The sequence below is a fragment of the Perca fluviatilis genome, chromosome 21, assembly GCF_010015445.1.
Source record: "Perca fluviatilis chromosome 21, GENO_Pfluv_1.0, whole genome shotgun sequence".
NCBI classification, from domain to species: Eukaryota; Metazoa; Chordata; class Actinopteri; order Perciformes; family Percidae; genus Perca; species Perca fluviatilis.
The window spans coordinates 5,682,707-5,698,057 of NC_053132.1; the positions used below are offsets into that span (position 1 = coordinate 5,682,707).

Genomic DNA, 15,351 nt, shown 5'->3' on the forward strand with positions numbered 1-15,351 from the left:
GACAACACAAGAGTTAAAAGAATTCCTCGAGTATAACTACAGTATAAGAGTTTAAAATTCAGCAGGTGGGGATGCAGTTTGATCAGATTTGATTGACAGTGCTGACAAGCGCTGTCATCACATTGTAATCAATATATTGCTAAATTCTGATTGCTCACCTTTTTTCTCCAAGTGAGCCCATGCCACTTTAAACCTAGACATTCCACTTCTGGGATTGCTGCGTTGCGGCAGGAAATTTGGCCGGATGTCACTCTGTGGTGGAAGTTTTCTATGAAGCAGCAGAGTAAACAAATATCAATGATAAAAATGAAAACGAATAAAGACTGTTTGAGATATTAAACCAAAGTCTGGTCTTTGAGCATTTATTATATTTAGCAAAATATGAGAATACAGATTCAAAGGTACATGCAGTACAACTGAATGAGCATTACTAAACTAAAATCTAAACATCACATCATCATATAGTCAAAACCTCTCTCAAGCCACCCCTCTAACTTTATCTTTTAGCCTGGCCATAGTTGAAAAGAGGACATCACAAAAAGTCAAACCATCCTCACCTTCCTCCCTGCTCTCTGTTCCCAACATTAGCCTAAACAATAGTTTATCTCAGGAGGCAGTAGGAGACATGGTTTGTGGCCTTCTCGACTTTGTCTGCTAAAAAGTTAAACAAAATGAGAAGCTAGAGTTTCTTAAACAAAAACCACTAGGCTAATAGTTCATGGCTGCTGCTGTCCCTCTCTGGCCTTTAAGAGTCTAAGAGGAAGGAACAGCATTTTTGTGGAGGTTTAAAACAATCTTTAAGCAAATGGCTATAATCATTAATCAATAATGGTTAAAATAAAATTTGCCACCACAACTCTTTTCAGCCGGATGTCCGTCACCTTCCACTTCCTTTGTGTTGGCGTTCCAAACTCCGGTGGATTTATGAGGACTGCGGCCTCAGTATTTTTTCGCTGATTTTCAGCAAATTAAAAGAATAACAATAAACTTTAGGATGTTAACGCATCACACATGTTAACACATCAAGCAACAACAACAAAACGGATCACCGCTGCAGATTCCCTTTGAGTCTGCTCATCAGTTAAAGTGGGAAACTGGAAGGGAAAATAGATTTTTTAAGAAAGGACAGCTTTGTATTTAGGACTGTTAATTAACTAACACATCAGGCTCTCAAAAATCTCGATGCATAGGCCCGGAAGATGAAGTAGGCATAAAGATAATTATATCATTACTTGACCTTTTCACTGTGACAATGTGGATTATGCCAGGCCTGAAGGTTTAATCAAGGCAGCCTGGTGGTTCGTCAGCTGAATCCTAATCTGGTGCTTCAGTCGGCTCCATCTCACCAGAGAGCCCAACATCTGATCACAGAATAATCACGACTTTACCGGCTATTCCTCCAGTAGTACAAGGATGTAATATCAGCCGACTGCTGGCCTTTGGTTAACGTCTCACACTGGGTTACCCGGCTGGATGATGAATGAATATCTCATCATGGAGCGTGTCGCGGGGGCTTAACTAGCATAGATTACAGAGGATATTGATTTAAGGTTTTTGTTTCAGGCTGAGGATAGCAGAAAAGAAATGAGACAGATGAACAAAGAACCTTACGTTACGTCTCTTAAAAAACATTTAGCACTAAAACATGTATAGAGGATTAAATGATCTTTACAGAGGACAGCAGCCAAACATAACGCCGGATAGCACGCTGATGAATTGAGATGTAACCTATTACAGTGTGGTGAAATGATTGTTTTGTGCGGATCAGCTTTTTAGGTTCTTCTGAGACTGTATCGTGATTACTGGAGGCAGGGATGCAGAGAAGTAGGACACATGGGACGATTGATTTTGGTTAGGGAGTGAGAGAGGAGGAGGAACCCTTTTTTAATCATCATTAAAATGATTTATAGTATGTTGTTGCTACAGTGTGGATTCTGTTTATAAAATACGTGGAATTTATTGCAATTGGAGGTGTAAATTGGGTTTGACATCGCAGAGACTGATTTAGGTGGAAGCCCATTTCTGCCAGGAAACAAACATAAACAAATGAAAAGTTAAAGGAATGATAAAAGTCAAGTATGGATGCCCATTTGTGCCAGTAAAAGAAAAGTAGTTGGGTCTGGGAACTCACCATTGACGGAGCTCAATCCGAGGGGCGGGATAAATGGTTGTCTTTCAAATTCTCTCTGTACGTAATAGGATAGCGCTACAACCACCCAGAGCAACCCTAGTTGATAGATTAAACTTTTGCTGGTCGGCAAAACTCCGAACACATCTTCCTTTTTTAAGAATGACTTCAGTGCCGTTCTTTGTTCTTTTCTCAAAGAAAAGCTGAACTCCAAGTCCTCCAGAGCCGATTCAAAAGACCGCTGTTCGCCAGCAGCAGCAGCCACCTTCTTTGTTTTCAAGTAGCGGGGAATTCACGCAGAACCGTCGCAACTCTGCCGTCCTTATGTTAAGCCCCGCCCACCGACTCTATACACGATGTGATTGGCCCGGCTAGAGTTTGGCTTTTCCAGCTCGCAAGCCAACGGAGAGTTGCTAGACCCCCTGGCTACATTTGCTGCCGATAGGATGCGTCTAGACTTCTAGGCTAACTAAGTAATTATTTCAAAATAAATAAGTAATTATTCTTGTGACACTAAGACATTATTTTTAAGATACTACTGTTGTGTGTAAGTGACTGGTAGGAACAACAATCTTTGAAAGCGTGAATGCTGTAACTGGCAGCTGCAGACCGGGCTGCAATTTAACCCTATGCTATGGGGCAAATGTGCATCGTCATTTGGTCCACTCAAAGTGCTTTATTTTGACACTGAAAGTCTCACATTAGTATTCCAAGTGTCTGACAACATTATGGAAAGGATCTCTTCATATATAGGCCTTATTAAAACCTCTTTGAGGCCTTTCTGTTTAACCTGAAACAGCTTTAAAGTCGCTAGCGCTAAACCCACCAGACTCCATTTAAAAAACAATACTTTTAGGGTGTATAGAGCCAACATATGTTCACATGTAAATCTGTAAACTACGTGTTCATTTCAACCAAAATTAGAGTTGTGATGGTTGTAAAAGTGGAAAGATGACCCAAAACGGCTTTACATAGTTTTATTTTGTTTCCGTCGACTTTGAATGAAGTGAATTTCACGATGCTAAAATTACTATTTATTTACATAGAGTCTGGTGGGGTTAGCGAACACAATTTCACGGATGTTTTTATGTTTAAAAAAAGGATCTTACTCTTTAACAGAAAGCTTGACCTCCATAGAAATCCTTTCCATAATGTTGTCAGACACTTGGAATACTAATGTGAGTTAGTAGAATCTGAGTCTGTCAGCGGCAAAACGAGCACTTTTGTGAAGTTAAATACAAGCTGGCCCTGTAAACTTACATTGTAGCTTGTTTCTCCACTGCCCACAGCAGCCATCTCTCTTAATACTGGACCAATGTCAAAGATTGTTGTTCCCATCAGTCACTTGGACACAAAAACATAGGAAAATAGGGTCCAGGTTGAAAAAAACGGTAGTTACCCTTTAAGTTAATATACTTTGTTGCTTTTCACCACTGCATCCATGTACAAAATATGCTCAATATTATTTATTATAACAGCAAAAACAGATGTGTTTAAAACAATACGAGGTGATATCTCAGTAAACAAGGTCATTATCAAGGGGAACGAGAAGATCAATCAGCGGCCCGGCTGTTTATGAATCTCCGGGTTTTGTTGTCGACAGGTGCGGTCAGCTGTGAGGAAGCGGTTCCACCGCTGGCAGGAGCAGCACTCCATCCGAGCCCGGATGACCCAGGCCATGTCCATCCCCACTTCACCTTCACGGGTCAGCTTTCACAGCATCAAGCAGTCCACATCGATATGAGAGCGGAGGCCAGCGTCGTCCTGGATACAAGCTTTGGGCTGTCGTCATCGTTTTCTGCCACATCACTGAAGTACACTGAAACACTTTGTGAGCTGGGGCAAAAAAAGCTGCAGAGAAAGTTACGGAGAGAGGGAGACAGAGAGAGAGAGACAGAGAGAGACAGAGAGAGAGAGACAGAGAGAGAGAGAGAGAGAGAGAGAGAGGCTGCATCAGCCTCCCAAACCTCAGGAGGGACATTATATACAGACTTGAAAATGGATAAGGACGGAGATAAAGGACACTGCAGGCTTTAGGAAACGAGAGGTTAGTGGATCAAAAGATGCACGTGACCAAGCTGAGTTTGACATTGAATCTGGGTGTGATGTACAGCACTCCATGCTCTTTAATGTTTGCCTGCCATAGAAATCCTCTGTTGTATTCCTGCTTGCACACTTTTTGTTTTTGTCTTTTTTGCTATCTTTACGTCAGCGAGAACTCCGAGCTCGTGTCGCTGGACTGCACTGAACCGAACCCGGATTCCAACCCCAGTGGACACTGAACTCAAACGCAGCGACTTTTAATTCATGGAAATGATTTTATTTTCAGCTTTTTCATTGTTGAATTGTCTGGTTATAGTGTTTGTTGATTTGGTGTTGTGCTTCCTTCCTCTGTTCACAGCCAGCTTGGTGCAGTTGTGGTACTTTTCATCAACTTTCCAGAAAGTTTAAAACACATTCCATAACTTTCTACCTGAAGAGTTTTGATCCAAAATATTACGTGTACCATGAATAGATGTCAAAAGTCAAGCACGTAAGTGGGTAAGCAGTGAAGTTTGAAGTCAGATGAGTAGATCGATACCACCGTCAGCCGTTTGAGCCAGAGCCAGGAGGCAATTAGCCTAGCTTAGCATAAATACTGGATGCATCTTCAAGGTCCAAAAAACAGTGGTGGAATGTTTTTTATTTAAGTTAGGGCTGTCCCGAATACCATTTTTTGCGTTGCGAAGCTTCAGTGCTAATCAACAGTGAATATTCGAAGCTTGGGTGGTGGCGGCCATGGTGGGGGGGGGGGGACTGATCAGGACAGAGCGCACGTTCAGCGATACCGTGATTCGCCGCAGGGTTGTGCAGCCGTGGTAGTGTTACTGAAATTGCCCATTTGTGTGACGTCCTGTTGTGCAGCACTGTAAAAATACTATGTTACAAGTAAAAGTCCCGCATGGAAATTTGACTTTGTTAGTTTGCAAGTATCATCAGGAAAATGTACTTAAAGTATTAAAAGTAAAAGTACTCAATGTAGAAAAAATCATGTACAATCTTAATGTGTAAAGTAACTAGTAACTAAAGCTGTCAGATGAATGTAGTCAAGCAAAAAGTACAATATTTTTCTCTGTAAATGTAGCGGAGTAGAAGTAGAAAGTGGCATGAAAAGAAAAGACTCAAGTAAAGTACAAGCACCTCAACATTTGTACTTAAGTACAGTACTTGAGTAGATGTACTTAGTTACATTCCACCACTGCTGTTGTGTTCTTTAACCCCCCCCCCCTCCAATGTAGCACAAGTAGACTTTATAAAGTATCTCAGTTACTGTTTTCTGTCAGATCTTTTATAGATCTCGACATTTCCGACCGCACTTGAAGGCAGCTTCATTTTTTCAGAGAGACAGAGAAAGAAAAGAGACGGAGCGACTGTGCTCTGTTGTTGCAGGAAACAGGCAGCTGTTACACAACACCCCCCCTGGGCAGTTCAGTGCTTGTGTTTAGTTTTTTTACCCTCCACAGTGTTTTTAAACGTTCTTGTGGCAGCAAAGGAGGCAGTGATGTTTCCTATGCGGACTCTCAAAACGCCTCAAACTGCACTGACAAGTCTGATCGCTGGTTACATGAATCCCAAAACTGAAAAAATGTAATACCTACCCAACGCACAAATATCTGAATAGTCGAATATTCGGATCCAGCCCTACTTTTAGTTTAATTTAAAATGATTATTTTAATTGATCTTTTGATCTGTCACTTGTTTTCTAGATTATTCTATTAGTTGTTTGGTCAGTAAAAAAAAAAAAAAAAAAGATGACGTCCTCAAATGTCTCGTTTTGTCCACAAAACACTCAAAGATATTCAGTTTACTGTCACAGAGGAGAGAATAAAACTAGAAAATATACACATTTAAGAAACTCCAGTCAGAGAAGTTCTAAAAAAAAATTACTCAAAACGATTAATCGACTCTCAAAGTAGTTGGGACTTATTTAATAGTTGACAACTAATCAATTCATCTCCGCAGCTCTTCTTGAGTTAAGTTTATTTTGTCAGACTTCTTGAGGAATACGCCACCGTTTGTTGAAATAGTTCTTACCACGGTCTACCCTGGCTGTAGATAGGTGGGCCAATGCATTTTTTTGTCTCAGTGCAAGTAATTAGGTTGTTTTTTTGTCTTTTGTTGGCTCACTTTTACTCACAACATGCTCACGCTAAGCTAACTAGCGGCGGCGCTGCTGGTGTTGCACTGGACTAAAACAATGCATGCACAAAAAATGCGTTGGCCCACCTATCTACAGCCAGGGGAGACCGTGATGAGCCCTATTTCAACAAACGGTGGAGTATCCCTTTAACCTTGTGTTGTCTTCCTGTCGACCATGCAACATGTTGTCCTCCCGGGTTAACCCTTTTTTCGGACGTTTTATTGAGGTTTCTGTCGCTTTTTTCTGCACTTTTTTTTTTTTTTACTACCACCCGATTCACCACTAACATCTCTTTTTTTTTTTTTTATTCGTGGTCAATAAACCTCAATATAGATGAAATTATACCTCATTTTTGAGTAAAAAAAAAAGCTGGAATTATGAATTATTTCGACTTGTTTGGATAATCGGATAATTGGACTGTCAAAGTTTAGCCAGGATACTGTTTAAAAAAACATTCCATTGTTTTTTTCAAATCCCATCAAATTTAATAAAACGCCCCAAATTCTATGAAAGTAATCATCTGATCCTTAATTTTATTTGAGAAGAGTATTGTATGGAACAACCCATGTTATTTTTGGGCAACTTGCTTGGAAGAAACCCACATTTGTGATGTAGAAACTTTGGAAACGGGGATCGAATTTGACTTGAGGAAAACAGGAGGGTTAAAAAGGTACAGGATGAACTGTGATGGATGTTTTGGAACAAAACTCTTCAGCTGGATAAAGAGACTTACTGTTGTTGCCTCTCTGCCAGCCAGACGAGGAGAAGCGTTTGCTGGGACAAATACAGTCTCTTAAATCAGGACATTGTTGTATCTTATCAAGTGACTTTCTGTGCTGTTGGGTCAACTTGAGGCAGGACACGTGAGCGGGTTTTATTGTGAATATATAAATATATAAGTGGGTGGGGGGGGGGGGGGTTAAAGTCACAAATATAAACCAAAAAAACACAAACCAAACACTGTGAACCATATGGGCACACTAATCTATGTGATCAGCAATTCACAGTCCACATTCCTTCTATACCAGTATGCCTCGCACCTGTGCATTTTTATCACTTGCTGTTCGTGTCAAACTGTATATGAACCTCATCTTTTTGTCGTTTTTATTTTTCATCCCTTTCAAGTGATGTGTGAGCTCTGGTTGTCATGTAATTATTTAAGGTAACAGGATTTTTTCACATGCCACTGGGATGTGTCTTATTCTAATCTCAGAGGCATAGTTCAGACGTTTTGAAGTGTGGTTGTGTGAGCTACTTCTCCATAGTCAAGTGTGTTAGATGAGATCACTTCTGTTATGATTTGACACTATAAATCCAATTTAAAGGTGCTTTTATATAGATCTTAGTGGTCCCCTAATACTGTATCTGAAGTCTCTTTTATATAGATCTTAGTGGTCCCCTAATACTGTATCTGAAGTCTCTTTTATATAGACCTTAGTGGTCCCCTAATACTGTATCTGAAGTCTCTTTTATATAGACCTTAGTGGTCCCCTAATACTGTATCTGAAGTCTCTTTTATATAGACCTTAGTGGTCCCCTAATACTGTATCTGAAGTCTCTTTTATATAGACCTTAGTGGTCCCCTAATACTGTATCTGAAGTCTCTTTTATATAGGCCTTAGTGGTCCCCTAATACTGTATCTGAAGTCTCTTTTATATAGGCCTTAGTGGTCCCCTAATACTGTATCTGAAGTCTCTTTCCTGAAATTCAGCCTTGGTGCAGAATTACAGCCACTAGAGCCAGTCCCACAATGAGCTTTCCTTAGGATGTGCCATTTCTGTGTCTGTAGCTATTGAGGAGGAGAGAGGGGGGGGCACGGTGGAGGGTGGGGGTGTGGCCTTGACCAGCTTGCGACCACGGTTGTAGCTCTATTTCCTCATGGGCGGGCCAAATTATCTGGGCAGCTGTGGGCGGCGGGCAAAGCAGAGAAAGGGGAGGTAACCTTTCCCCTTATGACGTCATAGATGGAAGATTCCTGATTGGTCCATCTGACCTTTCATTTTCTCAAAGGCAGAGCAGGATACCCAGGGCTCGGTTTACACCTATCACCATTTCTAGCCACTGGGGGACCATAGGCAGGCTGGGGGAACTCATATTAATGTTAAAAAAAACTCATATTTTTTTTTTTTTAGTGGATCGAACAGTCCTTTCCCTTTAAAACGCCAAAGTCACACGGTAACACAAACAAACTAACCGATGGGGGCAGCGGTAGACCAGCCACTCTTGTGTACTGCGTGGTAAAATGGCTGTTTTTGTCAAAGGAGTCTGGTGGCAGCAGGACGCTTAGCTTCTGTGTCGGTACTCGGTTCTCTGTACTCTGTACTCTGTACTCAGTACTCTGTAGTCGGTACTCTGTAGTCGGTACTCTGTACTCGGTACTACTGTCTCCTTCTCCAAACTGGGGGTGTGTCAACCGGCATCTCCTGTAGCTAACACACTGACTATGGAGAAGTGGCTCACACAACCACACTTCAAAACATCTGAACTGTCCCTTTAACCATCTGCACGGTCTGTGAAGCTGCTTCCTACCGTTCAAAAATGTGTAATCTGCTGTTTTATTGATGTTTCTCTTCTTTCCTTCAATTCCCTTCATTTCAACATAAATCAAAGCAAAATAATTCAGACAACAAATGTATTACTAACATTAGAAATAGTTTTAGCCCCAAAAGAAGAGGAATTAAATCGATGTCCCTACAGTGCTGCATTACGGGAGAATATTGAAACTTGGATTATGAATTAGTTTTCCAGTCCAGAGAAGCGTAAGTGACCCTCGATCATTATTAAACCACAACGGTGCAATATTTGTTCTTTGGGCCCACTGCGGTCTACTCAGCGGTTAGATGGAAGAGGTTTAAACTGTGATTTGTCAGTCCATAGTGTGTTCAGCTGATAGTCCTCTAGACCAGTGGTTCCCAACCTGGGGTCCGGGCACAAAGTGCGTGATGGAGTTGAGGTGCGCTATAGCCTGTGCCTCAGCCACGTTGGGTATATTGACGAATTAGTTCTACAGCTTGAATCGTACGGCCCTGCACACCGCGTATACACAGCGGGGAACGGTTGTCTCGCTGACACCAAATGTCTCTGCCACAAGCCTGTATTCTGCACACAGGTGGCCAACTTGTACATTGCTACCTCGCTCAATTTATCCAAAGAACTTAGCTTCTAAACTCTTTGATTTAGCAAGTCGGTTTGCGATCTACAGCCACGCGTAACGTCAACTTGTGACGAAACTACGCTTTGCGTAGTCTAGTTCATTCGCTCTAAACCACTTGATGGATGTTCGCTTAAAATTCGCTTGACAATGAGATGGAAACATGGCTTCTGACTGCTGATTTCTTCTGTTTCTCAGAGGGATCGTTGTCTTTTTCTGCCCTTTCAGTTGAACCATTGTACAGCGTTTTGTTCTCCATGACCAAAGCTACATAACATCTGTTTGTAAAGAGGACTTTCTACAACCTAAAAGCACCAAAGATCATCCAGACATTTGGAGTCGTCCTCTCAGACATCTGACTGTGATCAAGTTCTGTGGCAGCAGATTACGAACTTTTGAACGGTAAAGGGTGTGTGCTCAAATTAAAGAAAAGCCTGGTTATGATGCACTTCTGCAATGTTAAGGAATTCATCCAAAAATGAAAACTATATACAGTATTATTATTATTTTTTGTTTAAAATATCAGCAGGAATAAGCAGCATAGGATGTTGGTGTCATTCCAGCACAGTAAAAAAAACATTTACTCAAACAATTATTGACTTCTTCATAGTGACGTGGTACATATACAGTGGTCACAACTAAATCACAATGTAACTCACATTGATATTATTTATTATTATTTATTTTTGGTATTTTTTTCCTACTTGAAAAGACGTGAAAAGATAATAAAAGGTGTGTTGCATTTGACTGAATGAAAAATTCAACAACGTGGAGTCAGGTTTATTTATGGAGCAAGAAAACACATATAGACATTGAGCTAGCGCTTTAAAGGCTCAGCATCACCGGGCCATTTGTCTCCACCGTCCCCGGAGACAAAAGCGGACAAGAAATACATTTTGAGAATCTTGTGATCCTTTTAAGCTTTGTGTGTGTGTGTGTGTGTGTGTGTGTGTGTGTGTGTGTGTGTGTGTGTGTGTGTGTGTGTGTGTGTGTGTGTGCATCTCAGAGGAGAGCCCAGCTTTTAAATAAGATCCTTCTGCCCAACTGAACAGAGAGAGAGAGAGAGAAAGAGAGAGAGAGCGAGAGAGAGAGAGAGAGAGAGAGAGAGAGAGAGCGAGAGAGAGAGAGAGAGAGGAGCTTCTTTTGCTGAAAAAAAGTGTGCAGGAAAACGTTGAAATCAACGGCGATGATTTTTACTGAAGTCAAATTTTAAATGTAATACAGTACATTTACTCAATAACAATTGTGAGGCACTTCACTTGAGTATTTCTATTTTCTGCTACTCTATACAGTTACACTTGACTTGAAGGGTTCTACATAAGAGTGACATGACACTGTCATAAACATGTCATAAACATAAACAGTCATAAACATTTATGACATAACGCTTCTTTTAGTAAGTGTCATTTGGTTTTTGTCATGACAAGTTATGGTTAGGGTTAGGGTTAGGGTTCATGTGTCATGACTGTGTCATGTGTTCATGACAGTGTTATGTCACTCTTATGTAGATACCTTCATGTAAAGTGTTACCCGTTATACTTCTACACTCTAACAAATATCTGCGTATTAACTGCTGTATATTTGTCTGTATATTTTAACAGAAATTGTCCATACAACGTGATTCACAGTTGTATTATGGATATCATTTGTGCACAGACAACTTTTTTCGGCCACGGAGGATTTTGTGAGATTAAAGAAGTCCACGTTGTGACTTTTTCTCCGACGTTTGTCTGTTTTCAACACGTTTTTGATTTTTTTTTTTTTTACGTTTTTGTCTTTTTTTTTCGACCTCTTTGACACTTTCTGACGTTTTTGTCGAAACATTTCTCAACGTTTTCAGAAGTTTACTAACTGAGCAGCTTTGTATGAAAGAATTGAATATAACAGGCCCAACAGAAAATGTTCTGTATTTTTACTACACATGTCCTCCAAACCACTGGTTCCTAAAGTGGGGTCTGGGGACCCCCAGGGGTCCTTGAGTGGGTTCCAGGGGGTCCCCAGCAAAAAGGGGAATCATTTATTTTCACAATAACTTAATCCATAAGTAACACAGTGACAGAATGTATGACTATTTTGGTCTTGTGTTTCACAGACTTTCTCTAATAAAACATCTAAAATCAAAACTATCAGATGGGGGGTGGGGGCTGGAAGGAAATCTTCTGAAATGGGGGTCCGGGGTCTAATTTGTGTCAGTTTAGGAGTCCTAAACGTAAAAAGGTTTGGGAACCACTGCACCAAACCGTACGACGATATCGGTCGTTTATTCCTCCCCTCTAATCTGACCCACAGGAGCGTTTTCCCTCACAATAAAATGAGGGGAGACAATAAAGAATACAAAAAGAGAGAAAAGGAAAAACAAGAGACATGTTAGGCTACTTTTACAGTCAAATATTGTTTGAATAATATAGGAGAAAGTTGGGAGGGAAAGAACTCCATATCTTAGAACCTCTGTAATTTATTCTGAATTTAGATGAAGTGGTTCGCATTGCGGGCAAAGCTGGGCTGCAATATAGTTATAGTTTTTATTCCGTTTGGGTTTACTAAAAATATTTGTCACTGTCCATTTTCCTGTTAGTAACTAAAACTACTACAATACTACTGTAATAGTAGTAGTCGTAATGCTAGTACTATAATAACCCTGGTGTAAAATGATGCACAGGAAAACACACTTGAAAACAGTCTTGACCATCATGTGGCTTCAATGAAGATCTGGAAGAAGCCGATCCAGAACATAAATGATGTCAGGCTGTGTGGAATAAGATGAGTTTAACTTGTGAAGCTAAAGGGCAACCTGGAGTTTAACAGCTTAAATGAAGTGAACATTCACTATTTTCCTCTCAGGAAGAAGAGAGAAGTTCTTCTCCTGCTTTTAATCATTGATGTCACGCTAATGCACTCAGTGGGGGAAACATACAAGTTGCAGAAATCCACTGTGACAGGATTCATGATGATTTTCAAAGGATGGCATCATAGGAACCATAGATTGGTTGTGAACTTCCACGCAAACACTTAAAGAGACCAACAGTGTTAGGCACTGCATGCCAAGCAGCTGGAGGCAAACTGTTGCTGCCATCTTTGTTGTTACAAGCCCCGACATAGTTGATGATTAGACTTTAGTCCCCAAGATTTCATTCTCAGCTTGTTAGTTTAACAGTCAGAGATGCTGCAACTACCCCGCAGTATATACAGTCATGGGAAAAAATTAGGACACCCATGCTAAAGTTGACTAAAAAGAGGAATAAAAAAATCATCTTTTGGAAATTGATCTTAATGCCTTGATTAAAAAAATGAGGAAAAATCCAACCTTTAAGGACACCAATTTTCTTTGTGAATGAATAATGTATCGTAAATAAATAAATGTTCTTCCTTAAAATACAGGGGGCATAAGTAAGTCCACCCCTATGTTAAATTCCCATAGAGGCAGGCAGAGTTTTATTTTGAAAGGCCAGTTATTTCATGGATCCATGATACTATGCATCCTGATAAAGTTCCCTTGGTCTTTGGAATTAAAATAGCCCCGACATCATCACATACCCTTCACCATACCCCCACATCATCACATACCCTTCACCATACTGACAGATTGGCATGGTTTTATGTCAGTTAGCCTAATAGCTGGTTTGATTTGCATTGAGAGATGATTTTATGGAAAGTACCCCATGCCAATCTCTGGGGGGGTGGGAGGGGGAGGTGTTTGGCTCAAGGTCATGGTGCAAAGAGTGAAATTACTCCGAACCATTCCTTTAACTAGTCTGGACCCAACTTCAACAAAAGAGTATTTTTACAGAGTGGTTTTGCTACGTTTACATCAGTAAAAGACATGAGAACTTCTTCGTACTTTCCTCCACCTCAGCATGTTGTGCAGTCAAACATCGTTTAGATTCACAGAACTCTATTTTCAATGCTAGTCTCCAAGTAAACCAAATATTTGCATGAAATTATGCAAAGACACATACAACATTTCCATCTGACTGAACAATGCAGGCATAAAAAAGCAGAGTCTTGGCTGTCATGTGTCTTCAATCTGGAAGAAGATGATAGAGAATATAAATGATGTCAGACCGAGTGGAATAATCTGAGTTTAATAACTGAAAACCCTGAAGGGGAATCTGTACGTTAGAAGCTTGTGTGATGAAAAGCCATAGTGATGATGTGGACGTCCCAGGAGGGAGCTGTCATGCCAACATGGCTCTCAGTGGTGCATTTGTATGCATGAGAGCTCCACTTATAACATGGATACTCAAGTAACCACTCCACATGTAAACAATACATCTCTGTTAGAATAACTGCCTCACTTTCCTACAGGGTTTGTCCAGAGTTAAAAGGCTCACCGTCAGGGGCGGAGCCAGGCATTGTTCACATTCGGGGCTCAGCCTAAACCTAGGCGGGCCCCGGGGAATCCCCCCCTCATTTACAGCACATTTTTCAAGCCATTTGAGATAATACAGTATTGACAAGAATATAAGACTGTTTTTTTATATCTGAAAAAGTAAGGTTGTCCGATATTAACGCATTCTCATGAACGGGTCCGTATGATATTGTACAAAAATGTATGGACACCAAAACTAGGTTAAAATTAGGAGAGTGCCGGGTGGTCACGTGATTCCGGCTGGCTACGAGCTCCATGGCGCCGAGCGGCAGTTGCTAGTTGTTTAAGCCCCTACAGAGAATCGTGACGCCGGCTACAGACTTCCGTTGTATCAGCGGTAGTTGGTGGGTCAGTTACCCGAAAATGAGCCGGGTACAAAGCACCCCGAGCTGCCGGTTGTTTCAGCGGACATTACGGTTAAATTTAGTCCACAAAATATGAGCGTTTTGCCGCGACGAAAGTTAAGATTAGACACCAAAATGACCAGTTAAGCATAGGAAAAAGATCGTGTTTTGGATTAAAACACTCCTAAGGTACACGCATTTCTTGGGGGAAAGGCGTTAGTTTCCCCCGGGAAGCAAACTCCGCTCCCTGGCTTGAAAGTCCTGTTTGTTAACGCCCATCCAGCAAGATGGATGCAGTAGTGAATACAGCAGTAGTGAATACAGCAGTAGTGAATACAGCAGTAGTGAATGCAGCAGTAGTGAATGCAGCAGTAGTGAATAACAGCAGTAGTGAATACAGCAGTAGTGAATACAGCAGTAGTGAATGCAGCAGTAGTGAATACAAAAAAATATATAAATATAATAATAATAATATAAAAGAAACGTGGAATGTATAGGAGTTACAGTGCTTAACTTTTCGTAGCTTTTTGAACAAATGGTTCATGAGAATATTTTGGTTCTAGACATTTGCTTCTGGGGTTTAGGCATCCTTCTTCAAGAAAATGTTGCGTTTTTCAATTTAAAATGTTTCGTGTCTCTTTGTGGGATTGTGTCGCTGTGTTGTCGTGTTGTGTCTCTTTTTGGTCATTTTTGTTGTCTTTGGGGTTGTTTTGGGTCTCTGTGGTCATTTGGCGTCTCTTGGTAGTCAATTTGTGTCCCTTTGTGGGAGTTTTGCGTCTCTTTTTCACATCGTTTTAGACCATTATCTCAATACCTGTGTCTGAAATGTTGGAAAAGCTAGAGCAGATAATAAATAGCTTACAGACAAAACTTGGTAAAAAGGTCCATCTACAGTCATTAGATCTGAGAGAAGCCTTTCAGTTTCATTCATTCTTAGGGCTTAGGTGCTGCGCCTAAACCTTATAATGGCCGGTTTAACCCTGGTGATAACCTGAATGGGCCGCTCATGACCAGAAGTGCCAGGGAGCCTGAAAGACGCAGAGACACAGTGAGCATCCCGAGCCAAATTAGTATGATACTTAGCCTACATACTTTTACTTAAGTAACATTTTCAGTGCAGGACTTTTACAGTACCAGAGTATCTTTACAGTGTGGTATTCATACTTTTACTGAAGTAA

General features: G+C 40.8%; 1 protein-coding gene across 4 annotated transcripts in view; it reads left to right on the plus strand.

The window, feature by feature from the left end:
- Positions 1-5,190, plus strand: part of LOC120550763 (corticotropin-releasing factor receptor 1-like) — a 96,562-nt gene extending 91,372 nt beyond the window's left edge. For 3 of the 4 annotated variants that reach the window (XM_039787563.1, XM_039787562.1, XM_039787565.1), the window contains one exon: positions 3,732-5,190. In XM_039787563.1, coding sequence (XP_039643497.1) covers positions 3,732-3,872 — 141 coding nt within the window. In that variant the 3' untranslated portion in view covers positions 3,873-5,190. The remainder of the gene's footprint in view (positions 1-3,731) is intronic. The other variant, XR_005637777.1, reaches the window with a different exon arrangement.
- The last annotated feature ends 10,161 nt before the right edge of the window (positions 5,191-15,351 follow it).